A 24,906-nucleotide genomic window follows, 5' to 3' on the forward strand; every position below is an offset into this window, starting at 1 on the left:
GTTTTTGCTGCAATCTCCCACCGACTGAACGCTCACGGCTAAAAACGCGTGTGTTTACCGCTCCTCGCCGTACGCTTCAGCCACCGCGCACACCCCCTGCTCTACTGCTTGTTTGTTTGTTTGTTGTGAAAACTATGCTGCTGAGTGTCGCTCGCTCGGTCACTCACTTTCTCACCGTGCCGTCACGGCGCACGAGAGGGTGCGATTTTGCTCGCGTGCGAAAACGAGACCACCAGCGGGTGCGGCCGTCGCACGAGGCAAAACAAAGCGGATTGGGCTGAATGGGATTTACGCTGAATTTTAGTCTATCTGGAATTTTATACCTGAAAACATCGTTTGCGACCAGGGGCTTTCGATGCGTGCTCGCCGACGCCGCTAGCGCCCGCTTTTACGAGACGATTTTCGAGACGACATCGACGACATCGACGTTCGTTCGTTCGTGCGTGCGTGCGTGCGTGCGTGGGATAAGAATATTTTTGTTTTTTCGTTGTTGATGGTTACTTTTTTTTTCGACGTTTCGTTTCGTTTGTCCCGGTTTTGGCGCCCGTTTGCGGTTTTGCGGTCCCCGTTTGCGTCCGTCCGTACCGGTGCCACCCAAAACGGGACAGGTGCCGATCGGGCTGATGATGATCCTGTGGCGCGCGATCGATACACTAAGGCAGAGCGAGTGCGGTGTGTGTGTCTGTGTGTGCGAGTGTGTGTGTTTCGCGACACGATCGAGACCGTTATCGGGTGTCTGTGTGACTGTGTGCTATTGCAATTGAACCCCAGTGCCATGGTGTGAAAAGAATTGCATTTCCGCATTATTTTGTTTGTTTTTGTTATTCTGTTGTTTTTTTTTCATCGAGTGACCTGACACCAAACCGACTTTCGCACCGTGATCCGTACCCTTATCATACTTGCATACACACATACACACATACAGCCACCCATTCAACCAAATACACACATACACACACACATACACCCGCAATTGCACATCGAAGTGAGCCGTAATTCGGGGTGACAGCGCAAGCGATGCAATGAAAATGACTATGAAATCAACCCGATCAAAGCGCATCCAGCATGATTAGTGTTCAAATTAAATCGAGACGCCGACCAAAACAAGATTCCCCCTCAATCCACCCCCTTCCTCACTCCCTCCACCCACTCCAAACCATCACACTACAAAGTGATCGACATACAGTTGGTGCAGTTTTACGATTCCCGCTGCCCCGAAATCCAAGCCATAAGATGTTTTGTTTTCGCTAATGCTCCTCGTCGGGGTTGTATTTATTTTGTTTTTAATTTGCTGTTGCGGTTTTTTTAATTGCACCTGAACTGGCGCTCAACTTTGTAGCCCCGTTGTGGTCGGTGAATCGCACAATCACAACCATCCATAAAGCCATAAAAATCGATCGGAAATGCAGGCAATAAATGGCCGCAAAGCAGCAAACGATCAACGCGAACGAAACACTATTGAAGAGCGCCAGCCAATATTATATATTCACCGATATGCGTTTGACTTTTGGGTTTGGCCGTTTAATTCGATCATGCTGTGTGACCGGTCGTCATAATCATGCATGCAAACGGGCCCAAACAGCAAGCAAGTCATAAAATGCCAATTAATAGAGATTTGACTTAAAACAACTTTTTCGATTCCTTCTGCAGCCCCGATTCGCAGTTCGATGTAGTTTTATTGTAGGGTTTGATTTGATTTTGTGTGCATTTGAATGCAGTTTCGGCAAACAACCCAAAAAAGCGTAAAAGAACGACACCGCGTGTGACAAACAACAGTGACAAGTGACCGACCCTGACGGAGCAGATCGATGGTTCAGTGCTTGCCGCCAATACTCGAAGGTATTGCGGTTCGCGACCGATGAGTGTGGCCGTGGCCGGTGGAATGCATCCGATCCAAGGGGAAGCAAAAACAGCACAACTCCCCATAACCATGTGAAGGTGTGTTTGTGTGTGTGAGCGTGTTGGAAGAAAAGTTGCAAATATCACAGCAAACAAAACAGTGCAGTTAGTGATGAAAAGAAAAAGATCGTGCTTTTGGTGATTGAGGCGAGGCGAACAAGCCGCATCCAACAGTGAAACACCGAACGAAGAAGCTCAAGTGTGAAGCTGTGTGTATGTGTTTGTCGTGCATGCGTGTGCATCATCGTGAGGTGTGTGTGTGGTAGAAGAAAGAAAAGAAAACAAAACAAACAGTTGCACCAGATTCGGGGCTAGAGCGTGGCATCAAACACGGCTTCCCTCACGAACGCAGTAACACCCGGTGCGGAGGGAGCAGAAGCAGGCGGAGGAGGAGAAGGAGGAGGCATCAAGCAGGTGGCCACGACTTCCACTTCCGCTTCCACCGTGGTGGCCCCTCCCGTCGCTGCCCCCACCACTGGCCACCGAATGCAGCCGACCATTCCGCAGAGCACGGGAGGCAGTGATATGGACCTCCCTGCCGTCCAGCCTATGGATTGGTTGTTCAAAAAGGAGCGCATCTATCTGCTAGCACAGTTTTGGCAACAGGTAAGCAAGCAAATGCCCCCCCTTTCGCTCGGAAAACTCGCACCAGCGCGGTCCCAGGTCGGTCTATCCCCTTTAAGCAGGCGTCAATGTAGCTGCGTATGGGGCGCCCTGTTTGGTTGCGTGCGAGCGCCATCTTTCGGTAGATTCGGTTGCGTATCCTTACGCGCCCAGTTTGTTGACCCCTTTTTCCCGGCCCGCCACTGTGCCACGGGGGCCCGTGCCAGTGGGTCGTTCCGCTTTAATTTGGTTTCATTTAAAATTGATAATTTGGCCCGACGACGACGACGACGACGATGATGACGGCAGTGCGAGCCGGCAGACAGTGGCGATGATTATGGTGACATTGCCTTCTTGAGATGCTGTGCTGTGTCGTCGATTGTCCTTGACCACATTCCAGGGGGAGGTGGAAAACAACAAAAACAAAAAAAGGTAAATTGTAGCATCGTTTCTGGATCGGCCTACAGCGATGAGCACGCGAACGAGCTGCCGCCAGCTTTGACGCGTCGTGTATTGTGATACATTTTCCGGCCTGAACCCTTTTGTCGCCCCCACCATCCCCACTCTTCCTCTGGTTCCACCGATGGTGGTGGGTGGCCAATGGCGAACCCTTGCGAACTTTTCAATCCCCTTGTCTCTCTCCTCCTTGCCACTCATCCGGCAGGAGGCAGGAAATCGGAGGCTCAACAGCACGCTGTAATACCACAAAGCCCGGATTGCGGAATAGACACACTCGGATGATGGGCCAACAGTGGCGACAATCATCAGCATGATGGTGCTCCGATCCGATGGGCGACTGGGGGGCGAATTCGGTGGCCGGTCTGGACCGGGCGTCGAATTTAAGTGTTTACACTTTGGTGAAGTGTGCTGCTGCTGCTGCGAACTTCTCTTTCCTTTGGTCGTTTTTCAAACGCGGAAGTGATGGAATGGGAATTTGGGGCCTCGTTGATATCGAAAATTAACCCTTCCGTTGCTTGCTTGTTGTACGGTGGTGCGATTTTTCGATGCTGCCTGATGATGAATTGTTACAATTGTTGGACACAAAACTTTGACTGTTTGACTATTTGTTATGCCAGATGATTGTTGTTCCATTTTGCTTCGGCGAAACTGAAGAGTGCTCTATGAATCATGCTTTGATTTACTGCTTCCATTTTTAAATTGAAAACAATTCTATCATGTTCTTCTATGGCAAAACCCACCACCTCATTACCGGAAGTGAAGAAAATTGTGCAACACACTTGCAAAACACCAACACTGCACCACTGTTTCGCAAGCGCAAAAACACCGACGGCAATTTGCACAACACGTCGCCGCACGCGTTCCTGCTTGAGAGCCGCTCGCAATTCGAGTCGTACTTCGTGCTTTTTCTTTCGCCTTCAAAATCTACGACATGTGTTTGTTTACGGTGATAGTTTCTTTTAACAAATCGCTCATCTAGAACACGGCACGGCAGAGGAACGCACCCTCCATCGAACATCGATACGTGTTTAAAGTAATATGCGTACTCGTGCAGCCGTGCAGGTTCGGTTCGATGCTTGCAAGGATGAAAACGCAAGCCGACTCATAGCAACAAGATAACTAAAGTGTTTCCCTACGTGTGTGTGTGTGTGTGTGTGTGTGTGTATGTGATGTTGTGCGTGTGTTTATGTGTGTAAGTGCTTCCTCATGCCAGTGTGGTTTGCGTGTGCCTAATTTATGCTTCAGAACACGGCGGTAGCGGGCACAAGTATTCGCCTTTTTTATTCCCCGGGAGCAGTTATTAGCACGGCCCGGTTGGTCAGCCCGTTTTGGGGATGCATTTTTCGTGGTCGATTGAGTTTTTCCCCCATTTTTTTTTTTCGGACGAGCTGACCGTTTCGTGATGATGCGTGTTTACTGTTTCATCCCATCCCACGCCCGATTGCGTGCGATTCCCGTGCGGGTGAATCTCATTTCGAACGTTCGATTGATGCTGTCAATCGGATTCCGCTCTTCCAGAAAATCAGACATTTGTGTGTCCTTTTGTGTTGTTCTGTCGTGCTGCTGCTACGGTCAGCCACGAGGGAGAGACTGGGGGGGGGGAACCAAACGGGACGGGGAAGAAAAATTGGTGCTCGGAGTTCTCGGTGCTTTGGTGCGCTAGTTCGGACATCAATCGAGGGAACTATTTCTGTCCCGGAGTTGTTCCGAAACCGCCCGCGATTGATGGATGCAGTGAAAGGGAACGGAACACAAATTAGTACCAATATGGGTGCGTGAATGTGTGTGCGTAGGAGAGGCTGCATGTTCTGAGTCTTTTTCCGGTTCAGGAACCAAACCAACCTGGCAAACGGCAAGTGATGCTCCCGAACTCCATTGATCATTCTGTGTGTGCCGTGTAAGTGTCGTGACGTGAACGTGAATGGCCGATGGCAGAATGGGATGGAATGTTTTTTTTTGGGGGGAAGATTGAAACACTTCTCGGCCCGGTTCGTCATTAATAAATAATCAAATTCTCGTTAGGCGACGCCTTTCGTCTCCTTATGGGGCCGGCTGGGAATCAAACGCAAAGTTCGATCATCATTGGACGGGCAAAATTGTGATTTAGCAATCACGATCGAGAAGCCTAATTGGCCATCGATTACTATTGATGTGTGTAAAAATTTGTACGTATAATTTTTCTACACGAAATTCATTTCTTTCATTTGTTTTGGACGACTCTTTCCGTTTTGTGGGAAATAAAGAGGTAAAGAAACCGCTTGGAAGTCTCTAAAGACCCTTTCAACCGGCAAACGAGCCTCAGCCACTGAAAAACTCAACACACTTGCACAACCAACTCAGTTTATCTGCTTTTCTTTCACTCAATTTCACTTCGTTTTCTCGTATTTTATCTCTTTAGCTGGCAATGTGCGTCCTTCTTCTCTCTCTCTCTCTCTCTCTCTCTCTCTCTCTCTCTCTCTCTCATTCAAAATCATTACACACCATCCCAACCGGTATTGAGGCGAAACCATAAATTGATTAATCTATCGACATTTGTTTCAAAAGATATGCTTTTGATGCCTTTCCTCCGGCTTAATGGGACCGGCGATCGGCAAATTGCACCCGGGAAAAAGGGGAAAAAAGCAACACCACAACGACCCATTGCTTCTGTGTGCGTGTGTGTTGGTGTTGCAAATAATCTCACCAAGTGCCATAATCTTGATTCCATCGCAGTGCTTCGAACGCATCGGGGTGGCCAACGACGATTGTTCAGCCGCAGCCCCGCCGAAACGATCTGATAACAGCTGAATCTGCAGCGTATGCATCATTTCGGAATGAATGCAAAATGACAAACGCACACACACACACCCAAGTGCACATTGCACACACACACACACGTACACACGCCGCACAGAAAAGCGCGAAAAGCGAAAAGACAAAAAATAATCATCATTATCTTGCATCCCTTGGCGATTTGGTTTCGCAGTTTCGCTCCTCATCTCGCATTGGTTCAGCCTCTCCGCCGGGGACTCGGCGGACACGATCTGACCACCCACCCTCCCCACGCACCACCCTTCGCCGCGCTGCGCTTGCCGTTGGGAAATGTATTGGTAATCATCATTATTTATTATTGAAATTGATACGATTTTAATAACACGTTACCCACCGTGCAGCGGACGGTCGAACGGCTAGAACGGAACACGGACCCGGCGATCGAGGGTGGTGTCTTTGTAGAGTGTGTGTGTGTTTGTGTAAAGAGTGAACGCTCGCTAACGAATTCTTGTTTTCCGGTCCGTCCTCGTCATCGTCGCCGGGATCGATGCCGGTGCAGCCAAGAGCGAGAGAGGGAGAGATCCGGATTCGTCGAACGAGAAATCATCATCGATTGAAGTGGCTTCGATCACATTAAAACCGGGGCCCCGGCCACAAACGGGCCCATTCCGGCACGCAGATGATGATGAACGATTGATGGGCGAGAACGGAAAAAGGGGGGAGTCTCAAGCGAGAGAGAGAGAGCCAAGGAGCAAGTATGAACGATCAAAGATGATGGATATCGCCCGAAGGCCCGCCAAGGACCTGGACCTCGGTACGGCCGGCTTGAAATAAAATAAATAGACGCTCATTTGTTGCTGCCAATCGCTCCGCTTTGTACCGCGCGAGATGCGCATTCCGTCGATCATTTGCCGACACGATCGATTAAAGAAAGAAAAAGCGGCGGGCAGGACCGCAAGGAACAGGCGGAACACAAAATGGGGGTAGCGCATGGTCTGCTTTTTTGCTGCTGCTGCTGCTTCCATCGCTTCCTTTCGCGAACAGCAGAATGCGGGCCCTGTATTTGCGGTTTCCACCATCCGCTTTCCGACCCGGCAAGGGTTGGCTGTCGATATCCTGAGGGGATAATTGGATAATGCACACACACACACACTCGCAAGCACAGATGCCATCATCAGCGCGCACCATCTCGGGGTCCACTCTCCGGTCTCTTTATGATGGAAAATTGCCGATTTATGGAGGCTGGGTGGTGTCGAATTCTGCGCAAAATGTTCACCGCGACCCGTTTGGCGCCGTTGGTGCTATAAAGCAGAAATGCAAAACTGCAACCGATACAACGAGGACAACAGCGTCACGGTCGTCGGGGCCACGGCTGCGTCCAGTTTCGGGCCGCTGATGAGATGCCGTTTGGGTTGCCGGCGGTTATGATTAAGAGCAATTAGAACCAATCGACAAGTTAATTACTTTTCATTTGAATTCTACCATCGACCGATCGTGTGTGTGTGTCGGTCTAACGCGCCCCCGTGCCCCGTGTCAGTTGCGTTCGTGTGAAAACATTTTAAGCTACGATTGCTCGTGTGATCATGATCGCGAGCGCTCCAGCGATACGGTTCGGTATTGCCGTTGTACTTTTGCCCATAAATAATGCCTCCAATAGTGAGTGTCAGTGTGCATGGGCAGAGGGCGATAGGGAAGCGACACACCAACGTGAACGATGACCAGTTCGATTCGATTGCCGGCCCTCGCTAGACACACATTTTACTTGTGGCTAATTAAGCGCTGTCAGTGAGTGATCGGCCGAAGGCGGCAGACGCGCGGGATATTGAGTGGAATTTCATTAATAAAACCGATTCCATGCCGATGCTCTGCGGTGTTTGGTACCTATTCCTGCTGTTGGCCTAACAAGACCTCCAGGGTGCATTCTGCTTCTACTGCCAAGACCAAATCTGTATCTGCTGTTTCGGCCACATTTTCAAGCGGCAGTTCCGGTAGCCACACACGCTGTGAGCGCGCGCGCCACACATTCAACTTCACGCCATCCATCGAAACACGTGTTGTTCTGTGTAACGTCTGCCTAAAACACGCCACTCGCTCGACGATCGCCGAGTGTGGGGGAAGGGTGGATCCACTGGAGCGCAAGGGTGAGTCTGCCGCGCGCGTTTACGAGCGTCTGTCGAGGGGTCAAATCGACCGGAACACATAATGGTGGTGCCGCCTCGAATGCTAGCCGGTCGCCGGTCGCCGCCACCGTCGTCCTCGTACTCCTCACCGTCTTCGTATGCTAAAGCTCTCTGGCCCCAAAGAGGCGCGCGCAAAATTTCTTACCTCCCCCCACGGATGCAGCTCCCGTTATTATTAGAATGTATATTTTCACCTCGTTACTGTCACGGGACAGATTTCAACGGAATCATATCGCTTCCAACGAACAAACAAAAAAACGAAACACACAGATGCAGTGAAATCCGGATCATGATCACGTGACAGAAATTGGTTTGATATGTTCTTTTCTTCACTCGCTCTTGCTGTCCAAGATCAAACATATTGCATTACCTGGTGTGCATTCTGTGAATAATGTAAAATATGCCTCTCGGTTTTAGCTCGCCTGCTCTGGCTGTCCCGGGGTGTGAACTTCCATTATCCAGCTAATTGTCGCGACACTCGCCGCCTCAAACTGTCCCGCTGCAGCCATCGTCCATCGCCCGACGACCGACCCCGGGCAGCAGCAGGGACAAGAAATTGCATGCAGAAGATGCACATCTAATTGCATTCGCTTCTAATCGTTCGTGACAAAAGCGCGGCTCCCGTAACGCATGATCGTTCGTGCGTCCCCGTTACCCCACCATGTTCAGGCTGGTCGGCTGGGGTCGGCAGGGGCTTTCGGGAGGACGATCCACCGCGTACATTTTAATCGCTTTTTCACACCACTTGCTACGCGAGGTATATAGATGACGACTCACTGTCGCTTGTTAGAGTGTGTGTGTGTGTGTGTGTGTGTGTGTGTGTGTGTTTGTTTTTTTTTCAAAATTGTATTTCAGTCCCACGAGTGCGTTTGGCACACGCGAAACAAATGACCAAACGCCCGGCGGTCAATGTACACTCTATTTTGCAGATAGAGAAGATCGACCGCACTTTAGTGGCCGCACATAAAATGGGCGCCCCAAAACACAGCGTGTATGTTTGTGTGTGTATGCTCAATGATTTATGGTGAATATTTTTTACTCCCATTTGCCGGTGCGGCGACGATTGCACAGCATAAACCGCCGCAAGCATCGAATAAAACCACCCACCATTTGAGGTCAGCATTTTTCAGCAGCCGTCGCGACTATGGAATGGTTGTGCGGGAAATGTGTAAGTGTGTTGGCGGTGATGGTGGTGATGGTGTTCCATCTCCATTTTGAAACGAAGGAAAACAATAGATAATGAATTAATTCAGTGTAATCATACAATCAGCAGGATTACACTCTGTTTTCCGCCCGAAAATCCTCGCCCGCCAAGCGGTGGCGATCTGTGTAGGCACGGGACCCCAAAAACCCATAGCGGCCAAACAACGCCGACCTCCGTTAAACACGGATGCACCAGTGACCAATGCATGCACGCCGAAAGACACACAAAATGGAGAAGCTTTTAAATAAATTTAGCAAATTACGCCCAAAACCGAGGTGCAACCACCTCGGCACGTTGGAGCTCTGCTACTACTCCTACACGAGACGCCAACGAAAAGCGAGAGAGAGAAAGAGAGAAAATACACACACACAGAGAGACAGAGAGTCAAAACTGCCTGATTAATATCTGGAACAATGACTTTAATTAAGCCGCCCGCTTTCGAGAATTTTTAATTATTGGTTAATAAATTCAGCCACCAGATGACGGACGTGCTGCTGGTCTGGCCGGGCTTGCCCTCGTCCCCTGGCCGGTAACGGTGTGTCCGTGTGCCTGTCCGTGTGTGTGGTGGGATAGTTTTTGGGCAGCAAAAGACACACACCGGCCACAGAACAATGAACACTTGAGAACCGTTGCAATTGTTTCTAGTCTCGCAGTTCGCAGCTTTGGCTTTTGAGATGGCTCCACGGCCCAATCTGATACTGAACTTTGTGGTGGTGTTGGTGGACTTGAGTCGTGTTGGCGTGAGGCAAGAAAGTGATCGATGGCGACCATTTTGCTGAACAAAGCGGAGACCTCCATTTCGTCAGCATTATATCATAAAGCGCATGAAAAACGAGGGTGAGGGGTCTCATGATTTAAGGTGCGTTGTGAGTGATGAGGACCGACGCTGTCCGACGTCCGCTCGAAACCGAAACTAGTTACAAAATCGTATCAGCAATGCAAGGGATATTAATTATACACAAACCACGATAACACACGCCGGCAACACTTGTGCCGAGAAAACACAAGCTCGATAATGAGCAGCCGAAAGGCGGCAAGCGATATTCGAACACTTGCTGCTCTCGCCTTTGATTGCGGCCGAATTCCAAGACAAACAGTACTCCGGCTGTGGCTTGCCAAAGATAACGCCATCACCGCCACCACTGCCATCCAGAATGGTGCAGAACTTATCGGCCAGCAGCTCGGGTCCAAACCGAGCCGCCTTTATCACTCGAACGTTGCAGGGGAAGGAAGTGAACAGATAAAACGGAGCTGGAACAACAGCAACCCAGCTTGATATGCGATCGCAAAACCTCCCCTGTGCTTGGTGCAGGAATCGAATGCGTCTCATTAGCAAAACTCGAGCCTAGACAAACCGTGAAGCGTTTGATCGCGTACGCTGTCGCTGCAGCTTAGCGGCTTGCGTGAAAAAATGAAGATTAAGGGAGGACGGCCACCTCTTTTCCACCTCATTAAAGCGATCCGAAGACGCGGCGTGAGAATTCACCCCTTTTTCATACACTCTCACATACACCCATACACTCAAGCGCACATGGTTCCTTCCTTCCTTTCTGCTTCTGCTGCCCGGTGCTTCGTCTTCATTAGCATACTGCCACGGAACGGAACGGAACGGAACAAATTTACATTTTTACATACCCATACAGAGCGACGCGCACCAATACCAGCAGCACCCATCGCCCCAGCGTGCGCCTGGAGATAAACCCAAATGCGGCCGAAACAAGACGAAAACAAACGGGGTCTCTTTTTATCTGCCGCAGCCAAGCGCCTGCTCGAGCCCTACTTCTTCCGTGTGTGCGTCCGGCTAAATTGCCTTGCGTAGCACCCTTACGGAACAGCTGTCGCGTCGAGTCGGTTCAACTACTATTCTACAGTTCATGCTCATTTTTTCGTTGCTGGTTTCCTCGCCCGGTGCTCCGTGCTTCTCTCCTCAACATCGTCGCTAATGTGCCTAACGGTAGTGGTGGCCCTCGCCGAGCCGGCTTCTGGGGGTCGGCATTCTGGGAAGTTATGCGCTGGTGGCTGGAAGACGAAGAAAAAAACGGCGCAAGCCGAACGGTCAAACATGCACCCAAGATACCCACGGGTCGTATTAATTACCGCCACCGTGGTGCAAATTAATCAATATATAATAAATGAATTTCTGTACCATCTTGGGGTGGGGAGGAAAATGGGCTTGCATGCGGGGAGAAGGTGGAACAGACAACCGACGGAGGGGAGCCGGGCAACGAGACTCGATGCTCATTATTTTGTAACACGATCTTGCCACCGGATCGTACGATCTTCTTCAGCGGGAGATTCGAAGAGTTAAATCGAGCCCGAAGAATGGACCACCGCGGGAAGCCAACGGGAGAAGTGGCAAGAAAAAACTGTCGATGACGCCGATTTAGGCGTTTAGTTTGTTTGTTTGTTTAACGTGCCAACGGTGCTTCTGTTCGACGAAATTTTATGATAGAACCATCGCGACCAGAGGGCGCAAGATGCAGCTTCTCCCGATCGTAAAGTAGCGAAACTTCCCTCGGCGAGCAGGCAGGAAGAGTGATGTTGCTCTTGACTGTTGGCCACCCACGGCTTTGCTTTGAGCAACAGAGAACCTGAGGCAACAGAAGGAGAGAGATATCTGCTCCCCAGCACTACCATAGGACAGCGCGGCAGCTAGGGAAAGGCACGCTAATCGAGTGTAAAAATGTGATCGAAAATTGTTACTCGCCGTCGCCAAATATCAACAACAATTGACGGGTCGGCGGCAGATCACGCCGCGAAACGGAACTCGCCTCGAGGTTTTGGCTGTGTTAAATTAAATTTTATTGTCATCCCACGATGATCAAGCGAATCGGCGCAGTATTTTGTTTTGCTGCCTTAAAATAAAAAAAGCAAACAGCGCACAAACGCGGGCAATATTTTACCAAACGGAGTGGACAATACACACTTCGCGCTCGTAAAAGTTAAGCGCTCGAGCTGACTTTATATATAAATTCGGGGGAGAATTTCCTCATTGCGAGTGATTTGAGTTTGATAAACATTCGAAACCATTGATCGAACCTCGGTGCTCGCGGGGGAAAACAAGTGTGTGTGTGTTTCTTTGCCCTGTGACTTCTTCTCAACACCACAATAGCTGCTTGCATCGTCATAGTAAAACCGCAACAGCGACAGGATCGTCAATCGACGTAAATTCACCTTGCGACCTCGCCACACTAACCGACCGAAGCAAAGCGCGGCTGTGGTTGTGGCAAAGGAAATAAATAAATTGCCATTACACCTGTTATTAGAAATCATTCCCTCCACTCCCCGAAGACCGACCCGAAGAGCAGTGGCGTCCGGGAGTGGAGTGTGCACCTCCGGGCCCCGGGCTCATCCCGAGCAAACCGCCCCGTCGATCGATGAGATTTGAAGAACAATGCTACCCATTTTTCGATGGGCCATCGGGTTTCTCAACACGGTGGCAAGCTATTTTTAAGTCTGGGAAGACGACGACGACGACGACGACGGACGCCAACGCCCGTTCTCAGCGGACGCACGAAAATCTCTGACGATGAGATTTGTTCGAGTCGATCCGCTACGACCGATAAAACTAGCAGGCGCACCCAGGCGGACGAGCAAGTGTGGGATGGTGGGTCATAAATTGATGTTCGAATGACTGTCACCAACACATCACACCCCAGATCGCAACCCCACTACTGAGTGTGTGTGTGTGAGTGTCGCAGTGTTTGAGTCGTAGAAGGGAAGTGGTTCAATCATTAGCCTTAATTGAAACTTCCGCAACGAAATCAAAACCTCCCCGATTCCCGATGCCATTGATGCAACTCGATCATATTTTCCCAGCATCATCATCGTGGTCGTCGTTGTCGATTGCATCACCAGTCCCGGGCACACAGGCCGTACGCTTCAATCGATTCGGGTTTGAATCGGCATCGGAAACGTCGAAGACATTATTAGTCATTGGGACTTCGTTTGGGCTTCTTCCTTCGCCTCGGATGTTGTCAACGTCAACGCGTTCTTTGCCTGCACGCTCGCAAGCATCGAGGGCGACGATCAAGATCGAGACGGAAGCGCTCAATTGTTCGAGGGTGAGGTTCGTGCCGAGGAATGTTCATAAATCCCTCTGCCGAGGCATGACAATCGGGAAGCGCACAAACACCCGGGGACAAACTTTCAGCACGCACGCCTTGGGTGACGTTTCATCATCGGAACGGATCCCAACGGAGAGAAGCAAAAAAAAGCGAACCAATCCGATTGAATTAGAGTATTGCTTTTGTTCAAATAGACCAGCAAAAAAGTGGAAGGTTTTACGTGTCTATGTGTGTGTGTGTTTGAGTGAAACTTCCATTGAACTAAGTGTCTGTTCTTGCAATAAGAAGAGAGCGAGTTTCCAAATGCCCTTGTCTAAGCCTCCGAAACTCATCTTCCGTTCCGTGTTCGGCGCGAGTGCGTGCGATCGGTTCCAAACCAAAACCAACACCAAAAAAACGACCAAACGGATGTAAGCAGAGTGCGTGCAGGGTCGTGCTGGTCGCGGGGTACACCAGGGGATCGTTTGCTTCTTCATCCGTTCGCTCGCTTCCCGCTGCATTACGATTTATTCCCATTCCTCATCTTCTCCGATGCTCTGGGCTCGGAGATGTTCTGCGCGCGGAGCAGTCGTCGGATCTTAATCTATAATCCATACAGTACATGCCCGGGCGTGGGTTACTCATTGGATCATTTACTTGAGAAGAAGGGAAGAGAGTCCCCTCCTGTGCCACTGTCCAGTCCCTCGCACCGGGATTTATTATGGCATGGCTTCTGGTCACGAGAGACGCAACGGCAACGGTGAAAATGAACAAAAGGAATGGAATAAAAAGGGCAAGGATTGTGTCTCTGAATTTGCGCGCTCGTCGTCTTCACCGTCGTCGTCTTGGTTTGAGTTGGCAGCATCGCTTCGATAACGCACGAAGATACGCATCGTAACACGCATCGATCGTGTCGAAAAAGAAATGCGTGTCGCAAATAATACAAAACCAGCGTCTCTTGATTCTTCCGGACGCTGGGCAGGGAGTGGGCTTTGGTGGATGATTTGTTTTGTAAGGCAATTCACAGCTCTTGAATGAACACTTGCCACGTACCACAAACCGTTCGGGTCTGGTTGATTCAGCGTAAAATAAAAACAAGAAATAATCGATGCTACTCCCGCATCGATCGGAACCGTTGGTGTACTGTAGTGTCAGTGTCAGTGTCACCGGGAACTGCTGCCCTAGCTGCAAGAAGACGGTGACAATAAGCCACAGCCACGGGGGTGGAGAGATTTGCTTTCGTGTTCGTACGATTCGGCCCAAGGGTGTGGTGGTGGTGGTGTATGGCAGATTTTCTGGCGACAAACCCAAACACAACGGACGGACGGTACGGAACCAAGACCGGATTTAAAGAAGGAACGTTCACCCCCAAAGACACTGGCAGTTTCTATGGATCTGCCTACGGGTGTGTGTGTGAGTTTGTGTTGTGAAATGGAGTGAGAAAAATTGTACGAAATGTTCATCACGCGTCTGCTTGCTCGGTGCTATGCGAAACGAAGGGCAACATAACGCCGCGACAGACAACATGTGGCGTTTATTATTATTGTTGCTGTTGCTGTATGCTTTATGCACGCCATTATCGGGTTTCCTCCGATTGCTGCCGGGACCGACCGGGACCCATGCTGTGTGTGCTTTCTTCCGCAGTCCCTATGCGTGTCTTGCGATCTGCCACAAACCACAAACCAATGATGCGCAATTGCTCTCACCTCGTCGCAGCATGTTGGAGATTTCCCTAGCTATCCCTGGTGTGTGTGTGAGTGTGTGCGTTTCTGTTAGTGACCTAATCCTTCCCCAATACACTCACCCGCAAGTGCAGCACCGTCGTCAAACTCCACACTCTATCAAAGTGGTCGCGATCACATAAATCACGAATCTGAATTGACTCTAATGATAACATAGCGCTTGATTGGCTTTGAATGTCTGTTTGCTACTGTTGCTGCTCAATGCACACACACCGGGGACACACCGGGGGGGGGGGGGGGGGGGGACAAATCCAAATCCAAACAAACAACAAACGGCGAGAGACCAATCGAGCTGATAAAAGCGAAATATATCGTAACCTTCATCATCAAACACAATCATCCCCACACACCGGTTCGATGCCAATAACACACACACAGACAGCACTCGCCCTCTCTTTCTCTCACTCTCCAATCAACAAACAAAAAAGGCAATAACAGATCACTGAAGTTCTAGGGGGGGTGTATTCAGCAGGGTAGCCCAGCCGATGGGCGAGGTATTCAATTGGAGAAAATCATCTCCAATCGCGCGGACCGCGGTTTTTGTAAAACCGGATGTGGTGACATCGTAAAGCAACGTTAGACGGTGACGAATGGTTGAAGTGTATGGTGCAATTTTCTAATCAACCGTTGGAAGTGGGAGCATGCTTTTTTCTATGCTGTTCGGGGACAGGCGGGAACTGATTGAGCGGGTATGGCAAAGATGGCAATCGGTTTGCACCGCTCTTTGGAATGTCCGCTCGATAAGCGCACAAATTGAAAACAGTATCGACTGTCCTCCAATCACGACCGCAAAGGGAACGGAAGTCACGCAGACAATAGCCGGACCCGGCGGACGAAATGAGTGCAATATTTTTGTTAATAATAATATAAAGATTTATTAAGCTCATAAATAAGATTGGATAAAGATCTTGCGGAGGGTTATAGAGACCAGACTCCCTGTTCGGTTCATTAGTGCCGGGAGTGGCCGTTTCCCCATTAAGAAAACTCTACCACCAAGGTTTGATGGCAAAGTTTTTCCTTAAGCTTATGTCTTTGCCTCACACAACCACACGTACTCACTTCCCCCGCAATGGCCCACGCGGATTGAAGGACACGAATCGAACAGCAACTAGTAATGATGGGTTTATTACTCGGCAAGGGCGATTATATTCTGCACTAGCACCACTCGGGTGCCGGACATGAAGCAGAGCCGTGGCGTGCCGTGCCGGGAGGATCAAATTATCATCCTAATGAGATAAATAAACGATGATAAATCATAGATTATGGCAATACGCTTTCATAACGCACCAATGGCTTGGGCCTGTTGGTGGGAGCGTTAATATCGGGTGGGCTTAAAGTCACCCATTCCATTATCCCAGCACATCCCGTCGGCTTCCTTTCCTCGAGGAAGGCCGACACTGCACACTGCGACGGTGTCCTAGTTCACACTTGAAAACAAGGAAATTTTCCTTCCTCACTCGCCAAAATGCACCTGATGCATCGGGCTGGGGCTACTCTGGAGCAGAAGTTTTTTAATTACACTCCAATGCAAACGATAGCAAAAGTAAACGAACGAACGAACGAACGAACGGGGTGCGCACAAAATACGCACAACTGTACGCAACGCACTCCAAGCGCGTTGTTCGGTGGTGGCGTGTGTGCGTACTCGAAACGCAACAGCAAAAGTGGCCCGGTGGACGCGCTGGCCCCGCCGCTGCTTGGCCGCAGGGATGGTTTGGTTGGTCGAATAAAATAAAAGGGGGAAACACGCGTGTTTCTGTGCGAGCTGCGGTAACCCACTTCTTCGCACATGCCAAGTGCATATGGTCAAGGATGGCGAGCCTCTACTCCTGTATGTGTTTGTGTGTGAGTTGATGTGAATGAAAAGGGAAAAGTTTCTAATGGGATGTAATGGCCTTTGACACACTTTTCAACCCCGTTGATCTGCACTGATTACAGGCGTCGTTTTGCCCACCGTTGGAAAATAGAACAGCTCGCCAGTTACGGTGGTGTTGTGGCTAGGGAGACCGTTCGTCCTGAATCAACAAGCATGTGTCCGGGTGCACAACGTCAACGGAGGCGTGTGTGCGTGTAGGCAGTGAAATGTGGACTGTGGAAGCTTCAACACATTTCAACACTTTGTCTTGCGGAATGGGGAAAAAACGGCGATAGCGCTAGGGCCATATAAATCAATGCTCGCTTTATCTGCTGATTGTAGTGAATAAGCGTACAGAAATTGTTTTTCTTTTCCGGCTTGCCTGTCCATTTAGCATTTCTCGGGCTGGTCGGTTGCGTACGAACGAAATCAATACTTCGGCGCAAAGTTCACCTCCATTACGCACTGACTCGGCCAAGTGTGTGTGTGTGTGTTTGTTTTAATATACATTTTCGTACTTTATCTAACAGTTGGCATCGTTTGATTAACATGAAACTGTACTAACCTGCCTGCCCACTGCCCTCCAGCGACTTGTCGCTCTAACAATCCGATTGCAGATAATTATTTATAAATAACTCATTGAACACGCTCGCAATGGAGGTGCATTTAACGTTTTTTTTTCTTCGTCCCCTCCCGCATTCTGCTTTGCATTCGATTACACACATCGGGGGAAATAGCAAAAAAAAAACGCAGTCAGAATTCGTTCGTCGATTCGTCCCTTTCGTCACAACCTTCCTCGACGGACGGGTTTTTTTTTCTCTGCCCTGTTTTGTTCGGCAGGGTAAACACGCAAAGCCTATTTCGCGTGTTGAAACGCCATTTTACATCCGTCAAAACTCTCACCGGGGCCACACGCTGCACACACACACTCGCCGTACTGCAGCCGTATTGCACACACCGTTCTGGTGATAAAATCAGGGTTTGTACAAGAGTGCAAGTCTACTGAGAATGTGCATAGCAGTTAGAAAAAAAGAATTACCCTCACAAGTGTAGAATTTAGAGGCGGGCAGGGGAACACAGTGTACATTGAACTGAAATACTTCTCATTTACAGTTAAAGGTAGAGTGCGTTGTACGCCATTCCAAACACAAACACGCACATTTTGTACAGCTCATATGAGTATTTTAAATGATAAAACATTGATAATTGATACTCAATAATTAATTTCCCGCCTCCCCGTTATAGTTGAAAATAATAATTTACGCACCCGTTTACGCCAGCCGATACGCATTTTCACGCACTTTACAAACAAACACACACTCGCACACGGACAGTTGTTTGTGTGCCGAGGTGTGCAATCAAACAAACACCAACCCACCCCTTACCCCGGAACGGATGCATCACGAAAGGTTGCATCGTGCGTTGGGAAATGGTTTTGTTTGTCCTTTCCATCGCCTAACGCCTTCCCCTAACGGTTGGTCGCTTAATCGGGGAAAACGGATTGAAAATTGATGTAATTATCGTTCGGCTTCGGAAACCGTTTGTGGCACCGGCTTTTTTGCACCGGCCAACAGCCCGCGAAATGAACGGAAGGAAGGATTGTTCGCTTCCACCACGGTAAAGAACCACCTTGGCATGCGATAGTGAGATTTCATAATTGCGATAAAACGCTTTTCCAGCACCCGCGCGCGGCTCACTCGCTGCTGCATTTCCTCCCAGGGTATTGGGAAAATGACACAATTGCATGTCGGCCCCAGCCGGGGCTTCGGGGCTGCACCTTCGACGCAAAGCTTATTTCAATCAATGGGTAAATAAATAATGATTAATTATAAATAGTACAGCCTGTTCAAGCCTGTGCTTGGGCTCGGGCGCTATTTCCGGCCGTTGGACGCCTGACGCTAAGACGGATAGATAAACAAGTGGAAAGCCCTTTTCCTGTATTGAAGCTTCGCCAAAGTTGAGACTCGCCTGGGAGCGTGAGCGAGCCTGCTGTTTGACCTGCTTTTCTGCGCTGTCCTGACCGGAGAGGTCGTGTCTGCCGGAAGCTTCTGTCTCGTTTCGCCGGCTCAAGCGTCAGGCATGCTGTTCTGCTTCCAGGACAACTGCTTCCGGCATAAGGCTCCATGTCATAGGCTCGGTCAAGCTACCGGCTTCAGGCCTCAGCGTGGTCGTATCGAAATCGAATTGAATCGATCCACAAGCTACTACAGCCTACGGGAAGCATGGCTCGGAGCCCGAAACACAGAAAAAAAAACAAGATACGACCTCCGGTCACGATGCAGACAGGCGTCATTCACTCGCTTTTTAATGAGTCTTGCATTTTAGATGCACCGAGCAAAGTGACTGGCCACGGATAAAAGCATCGACCGTGATTAGGCGCATCGTTGGAGGAGTTTTCAATCATGTTTTCCCTTTCCTCCTTCCTATTCAATATCACAAGCTCCACAAGTCGGTTCAGTAACGCGTGACAGACTGTGCAACCGTTTGCCGTTACTTCCATCTGTGTAAATCTGTCGCCCATAAACCATTCCATCTTTTCTCCTGCACGAGCACTCAAAAGGAAAGCAATTTTCTTCCTCTTGAGCCACTATTCAGGCAAAAACTATTAACTTCCGGCCATGGCAAACGGATGCACTTAGCAGACACGGTGCGAAGCCACCGCCGGAAGGAAAAAACTACGTCCTGAATCTTCGGGAGCCACCGATTTCCACCAAAACCAGCCCATAAATTAAAGTTTATTGTTCAAAGCTGTCAAAAATGGTGTGCAAGGCCCTACTATGGCAGCATTATGCGTTGTTCCCTTCACACCACTACCGCATGCTTTTCCTATCCATATTGATTTAATTCGAGTAGTAAATCCCTTTTTCCGGTTTCGATTCATGCCATCCTTGATGTTGCGTCTTTTTTTCCTCCTTTGCCGTGACAGTTGCGCGGCTGAATAATCGCGTTTTTTCCTTCTCTCGCTCTGTTCTCTTCATTTCAAAAAAAAAAAAAAAGAAATCCCATCACTGCCTGCTTTGCATCCATTGGCAGGGCTGGAAAACCGGTTCCGGCAGTGCGGTGTCATGGTCCCAACGGAACGGGCGCCGCAAGGATCTGGCGCAATTCCGCTACCATCCAGTGGATTTGCGTCGAATTTGTCCATTTGTTCGTTATCCGTTTGATTATTTCTCAAATCATTGGGGTAAACAACGAGCACTCACACACATAAACGTCGTTTGAAAATCCGGCGTAGGGAAATGAGTAGTTTTCCATCCAAACACACCATTCCATTCGATACAGTACCGATTTGCGTCTGTGGTGTTGTTTGATTGTGATGATGCGAGCGGCGCAAAAGGGGCCGACATTAAGGACCGTTTGTAAAATAACAGGGCGGAGAAAACTAGTTTCAATTCCCACCGGAGTGGCATCCGCCAAAAAACCGGGGTAGGGTCGGGTCGCCTCACGCGGTGTGATGTTTCGAAAAATGATTGTTGATAACGAAACCCATCCTCCTCTACGGGGTTGTCGATGAGGTCTGTCGTGGCGTTTTGGATTTCGATTCAGGTCGGGAAGCGCGCCCGTAGGTTCTGTGGATCGGGATTAATAAAACATCATCATCTGTCTGCCCCGCGGGGCCGTGAGGTGGCCGATGTCTCCTGGAGATATCGAGCAAGCGGGAGCGACGCATTTGCAAACAAGCTGATAGTGTGATAGTGAGAGTGTGAGCCGTGTGTGGTAGAGCGAGCAACGAAAAGGAAAGAAAACAAACGCGACAGTCGATAATTTATCATCTTTCACATTACACATCCCCACGATCGAATGTGCGACAAAAACCCATCAAAAGGAGAAGGGCAAAAAACACTCACACCCAAACCCATGGCCCCATAAGCCATGTTTCTCGACCATATGCTCGCCCGACCGACCGCCCGACATGACTGAAAGCCATTTCCCCATGACCACATAATCCGGCCAAACTCCTGCCAAGTGCTTCAAGTTCTGCAAACGTCCTTTTTATTTAGCGATTGTGCCCATCCACTGCCACCACTCTCTCTCTCTCTCTCTCTCTCTTTCTCTCTCGATATGAATTAGATGTGTGTGTGTGATGGTGTTTTTTCCTTCATTGCTCTTTCTGTACGGCTTTTAGCAATAATCATCGAGCCATTCTCGTATCGGAGCCGAACCGTTTTATTCGATTCCTTTGCTCGGTGGGCCACCACTGCTGTACACATGATGATCATAATTTATGGCCACTCTCTGCTCGTTGCTTCCCGTGCCAGAAGAAGACATCGAGCTATTAGCACCAGCACCATCGGTTTTGATAGTCGTATTATTTTCTAATAATCGTTTCGATCGAATAGACCGAGACCGAGGGGGGCTACCAGATGAAACCCAAACCAGGAGCAAAAAATACAATAAATTTCATGCTATTCGGGAGCGTTCTCCATTGTGTGTTGGCGACCCTTCTGCTTTCAAAAAGCACAAACCATTGCCCCTTTTATTCACGCACTCCCGAAAATCCCGAAAATCGGTAAAATGTATTGATGATCATGTTTGGGCCATAAAACGCCGACTCGCTTCTCATTTCACGGCCCAAAAACACGGGAAGCCTTATTTTTTTGTTTGTCGGTGGCCATGCCCACCACACGAAAGAAAAACACACGTGCCCGTGCACTAACGAGCCAGGGCGGCATTGTGTTGGTGTATTAATTGATTTGTTAAAGCCGTGCGTTATCCCGTTCGTTCCCACCAACAGAAGGCAGCGTTTTTCACATTCATAACTTGTCGCTCGAGCTCGGGCAGTAAAAAAGCTATCTTTCACAATGAATTTCAATATCGGTAAATGCGGTTCGCGTGGGGTTTTGTAAAGTGATATATCAATCATCATTCTACGGGCCACGGAGAGAGCGAGACTTGTGTGCTCACACGCAGCAGAAGTGCTTACACTTTTCGGCGAAATACAATAAACGATTGGGGTATGTGTTCGCCTGAGAAAGGCCAAAAACAGTGGAGCAAACGGGTTCTGGGAATTAATCAACGGCAGCGATGTGTCGCGATCGGCGTGTTCACATCCCGTGGCTGACTCACACACGCGTGGTTTGTTCCTGCCTCGATGCCAAGACAACGCCTCAACCTCCCGGCTCGGCTGCACGAAACACGGTGTTAATGTGATTATTTTGTATTAAAATCTAATAATATTTAAAGCCACCACCGAAATCGGGTGACAAGCTGTTATTGCTATTCTTACCACTCGATGAATATGGTCCGTGGGTCCTTCCCTTCCCTTCGGCGGAGTCGCTTTAAATGGTGGGCCGGCTTTTGTGGTGTGTGCTGCCTGTTGCCGAACATCAGGCCGAAGCTCGATCAGACGATGGAGTGCCAGTGTTTGTGTGTATGTCCCCCAGAGTGTCGATGCAAAAACCTAAAATCCGGCTTTAAGCGCGCGCGTGTGTGTGTGTTGGGCTGCTACAATTTCATACTTCCGACATGGACAGGACATAGAGCCGTTTAACGGAGCTCCTACTAGGCTGTGGCGATGAGGGTGTGGTGGTCGAGGAAAGTAAAAGCAAAAGTTTTACAACATCCTTTCCACCGCGCCACGCGCTCCTGTCATACAGTAGTTCCTTGAGTGTGCTGCCTAAATGAGCATCATCCACCACCCTCACTCCCTACGACAGGCTTTACACACTGACACACACCCCCGGCACATATGCGTATGCTTATGAGAACTTGCCGTTGTGAGGTTGGGCTCGTTGGTTGAGGTGTACAAATTAAAGTACTTTTCGCCGGTTGCGTTCGCCGCCACAGCACACACCCGGAGAGAGAAGCCAAACGGAAAACTTTCTCCCGTCCCGGCGCTGGCCACATTTCCGGCAGCAGCAGCAGCAGCAGCAGGCGGAAGAAAATCTCACTTTCGTTCTAATGAAATAATGGTTGATGACAAGAGCGGCACCGAGCACAGGAAGATGACAGGCGAGTTAGCAGTGTGTCATCGTCGTGTCGGTGCAAGGCACGCTGCATCTGGTGCTCATTGAAGGGTGGATGGTGCATACCGATGCGTGCGGTTATCACCACATGAGCAGATCACACACGATGGAGCGAGTTGCCGGTGGGTTGGTTAAAATGTTGACGAAAAGTTTCGGCATTAGGCGTCCCTTCCTCTTCCTCCCCGTCGCGTTGTGCCCCACCGTTGACAATGACACAGTTGAAGGTGCTCCGGTTTTTAGCACAACGCGCGCACCAATGCACCTCACTGGCACAAAAACCTTCAAACGGGAAACGGGGAATTTAATACCTGATGTATCAAATGCGAGCGACAACGCAACGGTTTTTTGTGCAAATGCTGGGCTTTCCCGCTCTTTAAAGCACGCACATTCTCACATTGAAGCTACTGCCACACACAGCCGTAAAACGGTAAACAAGCTAGCAGGCATCCGACGGAAAGAAGATCCACACAATTAACATTAAATTTTACGATGAAAGTATTTTAGTCAGCCGGCTGACAGATGAGCAAGTGCGTGGCATTGGAAGAGGGATGAGTTGCGAGCACCGCACGGCTCACACACGCACTCCACCGCTTGTCGCTGACGTTGGGTTTGCCACTCCGGAGCGAGCTAATGATTAGGCGCCTCTCACGCACGAAACCGATCGAATTAGGTCCTAATGCCTGGGCCTGTGCTGGTTGGTTCGATTTTTCCTATCGAACAGCGCTCGATCGAAGGAAAAAAGGGGTCAAAAAGATGGATCTTCGACAGGTGCGGTGACGTTTGATGGAGGGAACAGGGTCGTTTGCTCGTGTGTGTGTGTGAGTGTCCGTGTCGGAATGAGGAACATTGCATGAAGGAATTAATTAATGGATGAGAATTATATTTATATGAATTATCGAATCGATCGGATCGGCGTGTGTTATTTCGGGGTTTAGGGAGGGTTGTTTTGGAATGTTTTGCGGCTTCCTGCACACACACACGGACACACACGGACACACACGGACACACGGACAGGTGATTGATATCGATCGGACTCGCGCAAAGGTCAACCACACGCACCGGTGCTTCCCGATGAAGCGACTCCGTCCGTCCGTCCGTTCGTTTGCTCGTTGCGTGTTTGCGGTGTGTTTGCGATCATGCGTTCGATGCTCATGCTGCGTGATCGTGCGTCACATCAAAATGACGCGGAAAACCCACACGCTCGATTCGATTCGATCGATTTACGGTGTCGTCTTCGCCATCGTCGTCGTCATCAGCAAGTGCTGTCTGTATAGGAGTGAATAAGTGTGTGTGCTTGTATGATGTGTTCGGGAGCTGGCAAGGCACAACCATCATCTGCTTTCAATTTGAAAATTTATTGCTTAATTTCGGTAACCCGGAGTTCCTTCGAAGCCGCCCATAAAGTTGGGACACTTTTCATGCTCGTTCGTTCTGCCGATCGTTCTGCGCTTGTACACGGGACGGTTTTTTTTTCTGTTGGTTCGTTTGCCGTATCTTATTTTCATTCCACTTGTAAATTAGCTGTCGAACGTTGACGATGCTCGGTTCTTCGAACGGGAAAGATACGCCTGCTCTAGCGCCGCCCGGGATGGCGGAAGCGAAAGATTTTCCCCTGTCAAAGATCATAAAACCGCGTTGTGTGAAACGCGCAGTGAAATATGTATATTGCCTCAAAGAAAAAGGCTATTAAAAAGAAAAGAGAGAGCAAGATGAGTCGGTTTTTTGTTGTTGCTGCTGTTGCTGTTATGTGCTGTAAGAGACAAACACACATACGGGCACGGGTATCAAAGGCGCATCGAATTTTAAAATTGACACTTTTCACATGTTGTCATCGTTGGCGCACAGGGAGTGGCGGCAGCAAGCGCGGTTTTCAGATTCGGCCACCTCGCCACACCGGCTATGAATAAAAATCGGTCAACATTGGGGACATGAATGGTGCAACATAATAAACCCACACACTGGCATACATTTTCCTACACCCGGCTACCGTGCGCCGGGAAATCAAACGCAAACGAACGAAAGTGGGGAGGAAAAGCAGCACGCTTGAATCAAGAACGGGCCACATTTCGTCGATCGATTTATTAGTGGGTGCTACTCGATTTGACAGCGGGCGGGCAACGTTGCTTTAGTCACCCACCCGGGCCCGGGCTGTAAATGTGAAGGAAATACCCTTGGACTGGGGGACCGTAAAAATATAGTTG

General features: G+C 49.5%; 1 protein-coding gene across 14 annotated transcripts in view; it reads left to right on the forward strand.

Moving 5' to 3' along the window:
* Positions 1-290: 290 nt before the first annotated feature.
* LOC3290433 (homeobox protein cut) overlaps positions 291-24,906 on the forward strand; it is a 169,516-nt gene continuing 144,900 nt past the window's right edge. For 3 of the 14 annotated variants that reach the window (XM_061650827.1, XM_061650834.1, XM_061650837.1), the window contains exons 1-2: positions 308-451; positions 1,651-2,505. In XM_061650827.1, the coding sequence (XP_061506811.1) occupies positions 2,386-2,505 (120 nt within the window). In that variant the 5' untranslated portion in view covers positions 308-451; positions 1,651-2,385. Of the gene's footprint in view, positions 497-1,650; positions 2,506-24,906 lie in introns of all 14 variants that reach the window. The other 11 variants (XM_061650830.1, XM_061650835.1, XM_061650833.1 and 8 more) reach the window with 7 other exon arrangements.

The sequence above is a fragment of the Anopheles gambiae genome, chromosome 2 (genome assembly GCF_943734735.2).
Source record: "Anopheles gambiae chromosome 2, idAnoGambNW_F1_1, whole genome shotgun sequence".
NCBI classification, from domain to species: Eukaryota; Metazoa; Arthropoda; class Insecta; order Diptera; family Culicidae; genus Anopheles; species Anopheles gambiae.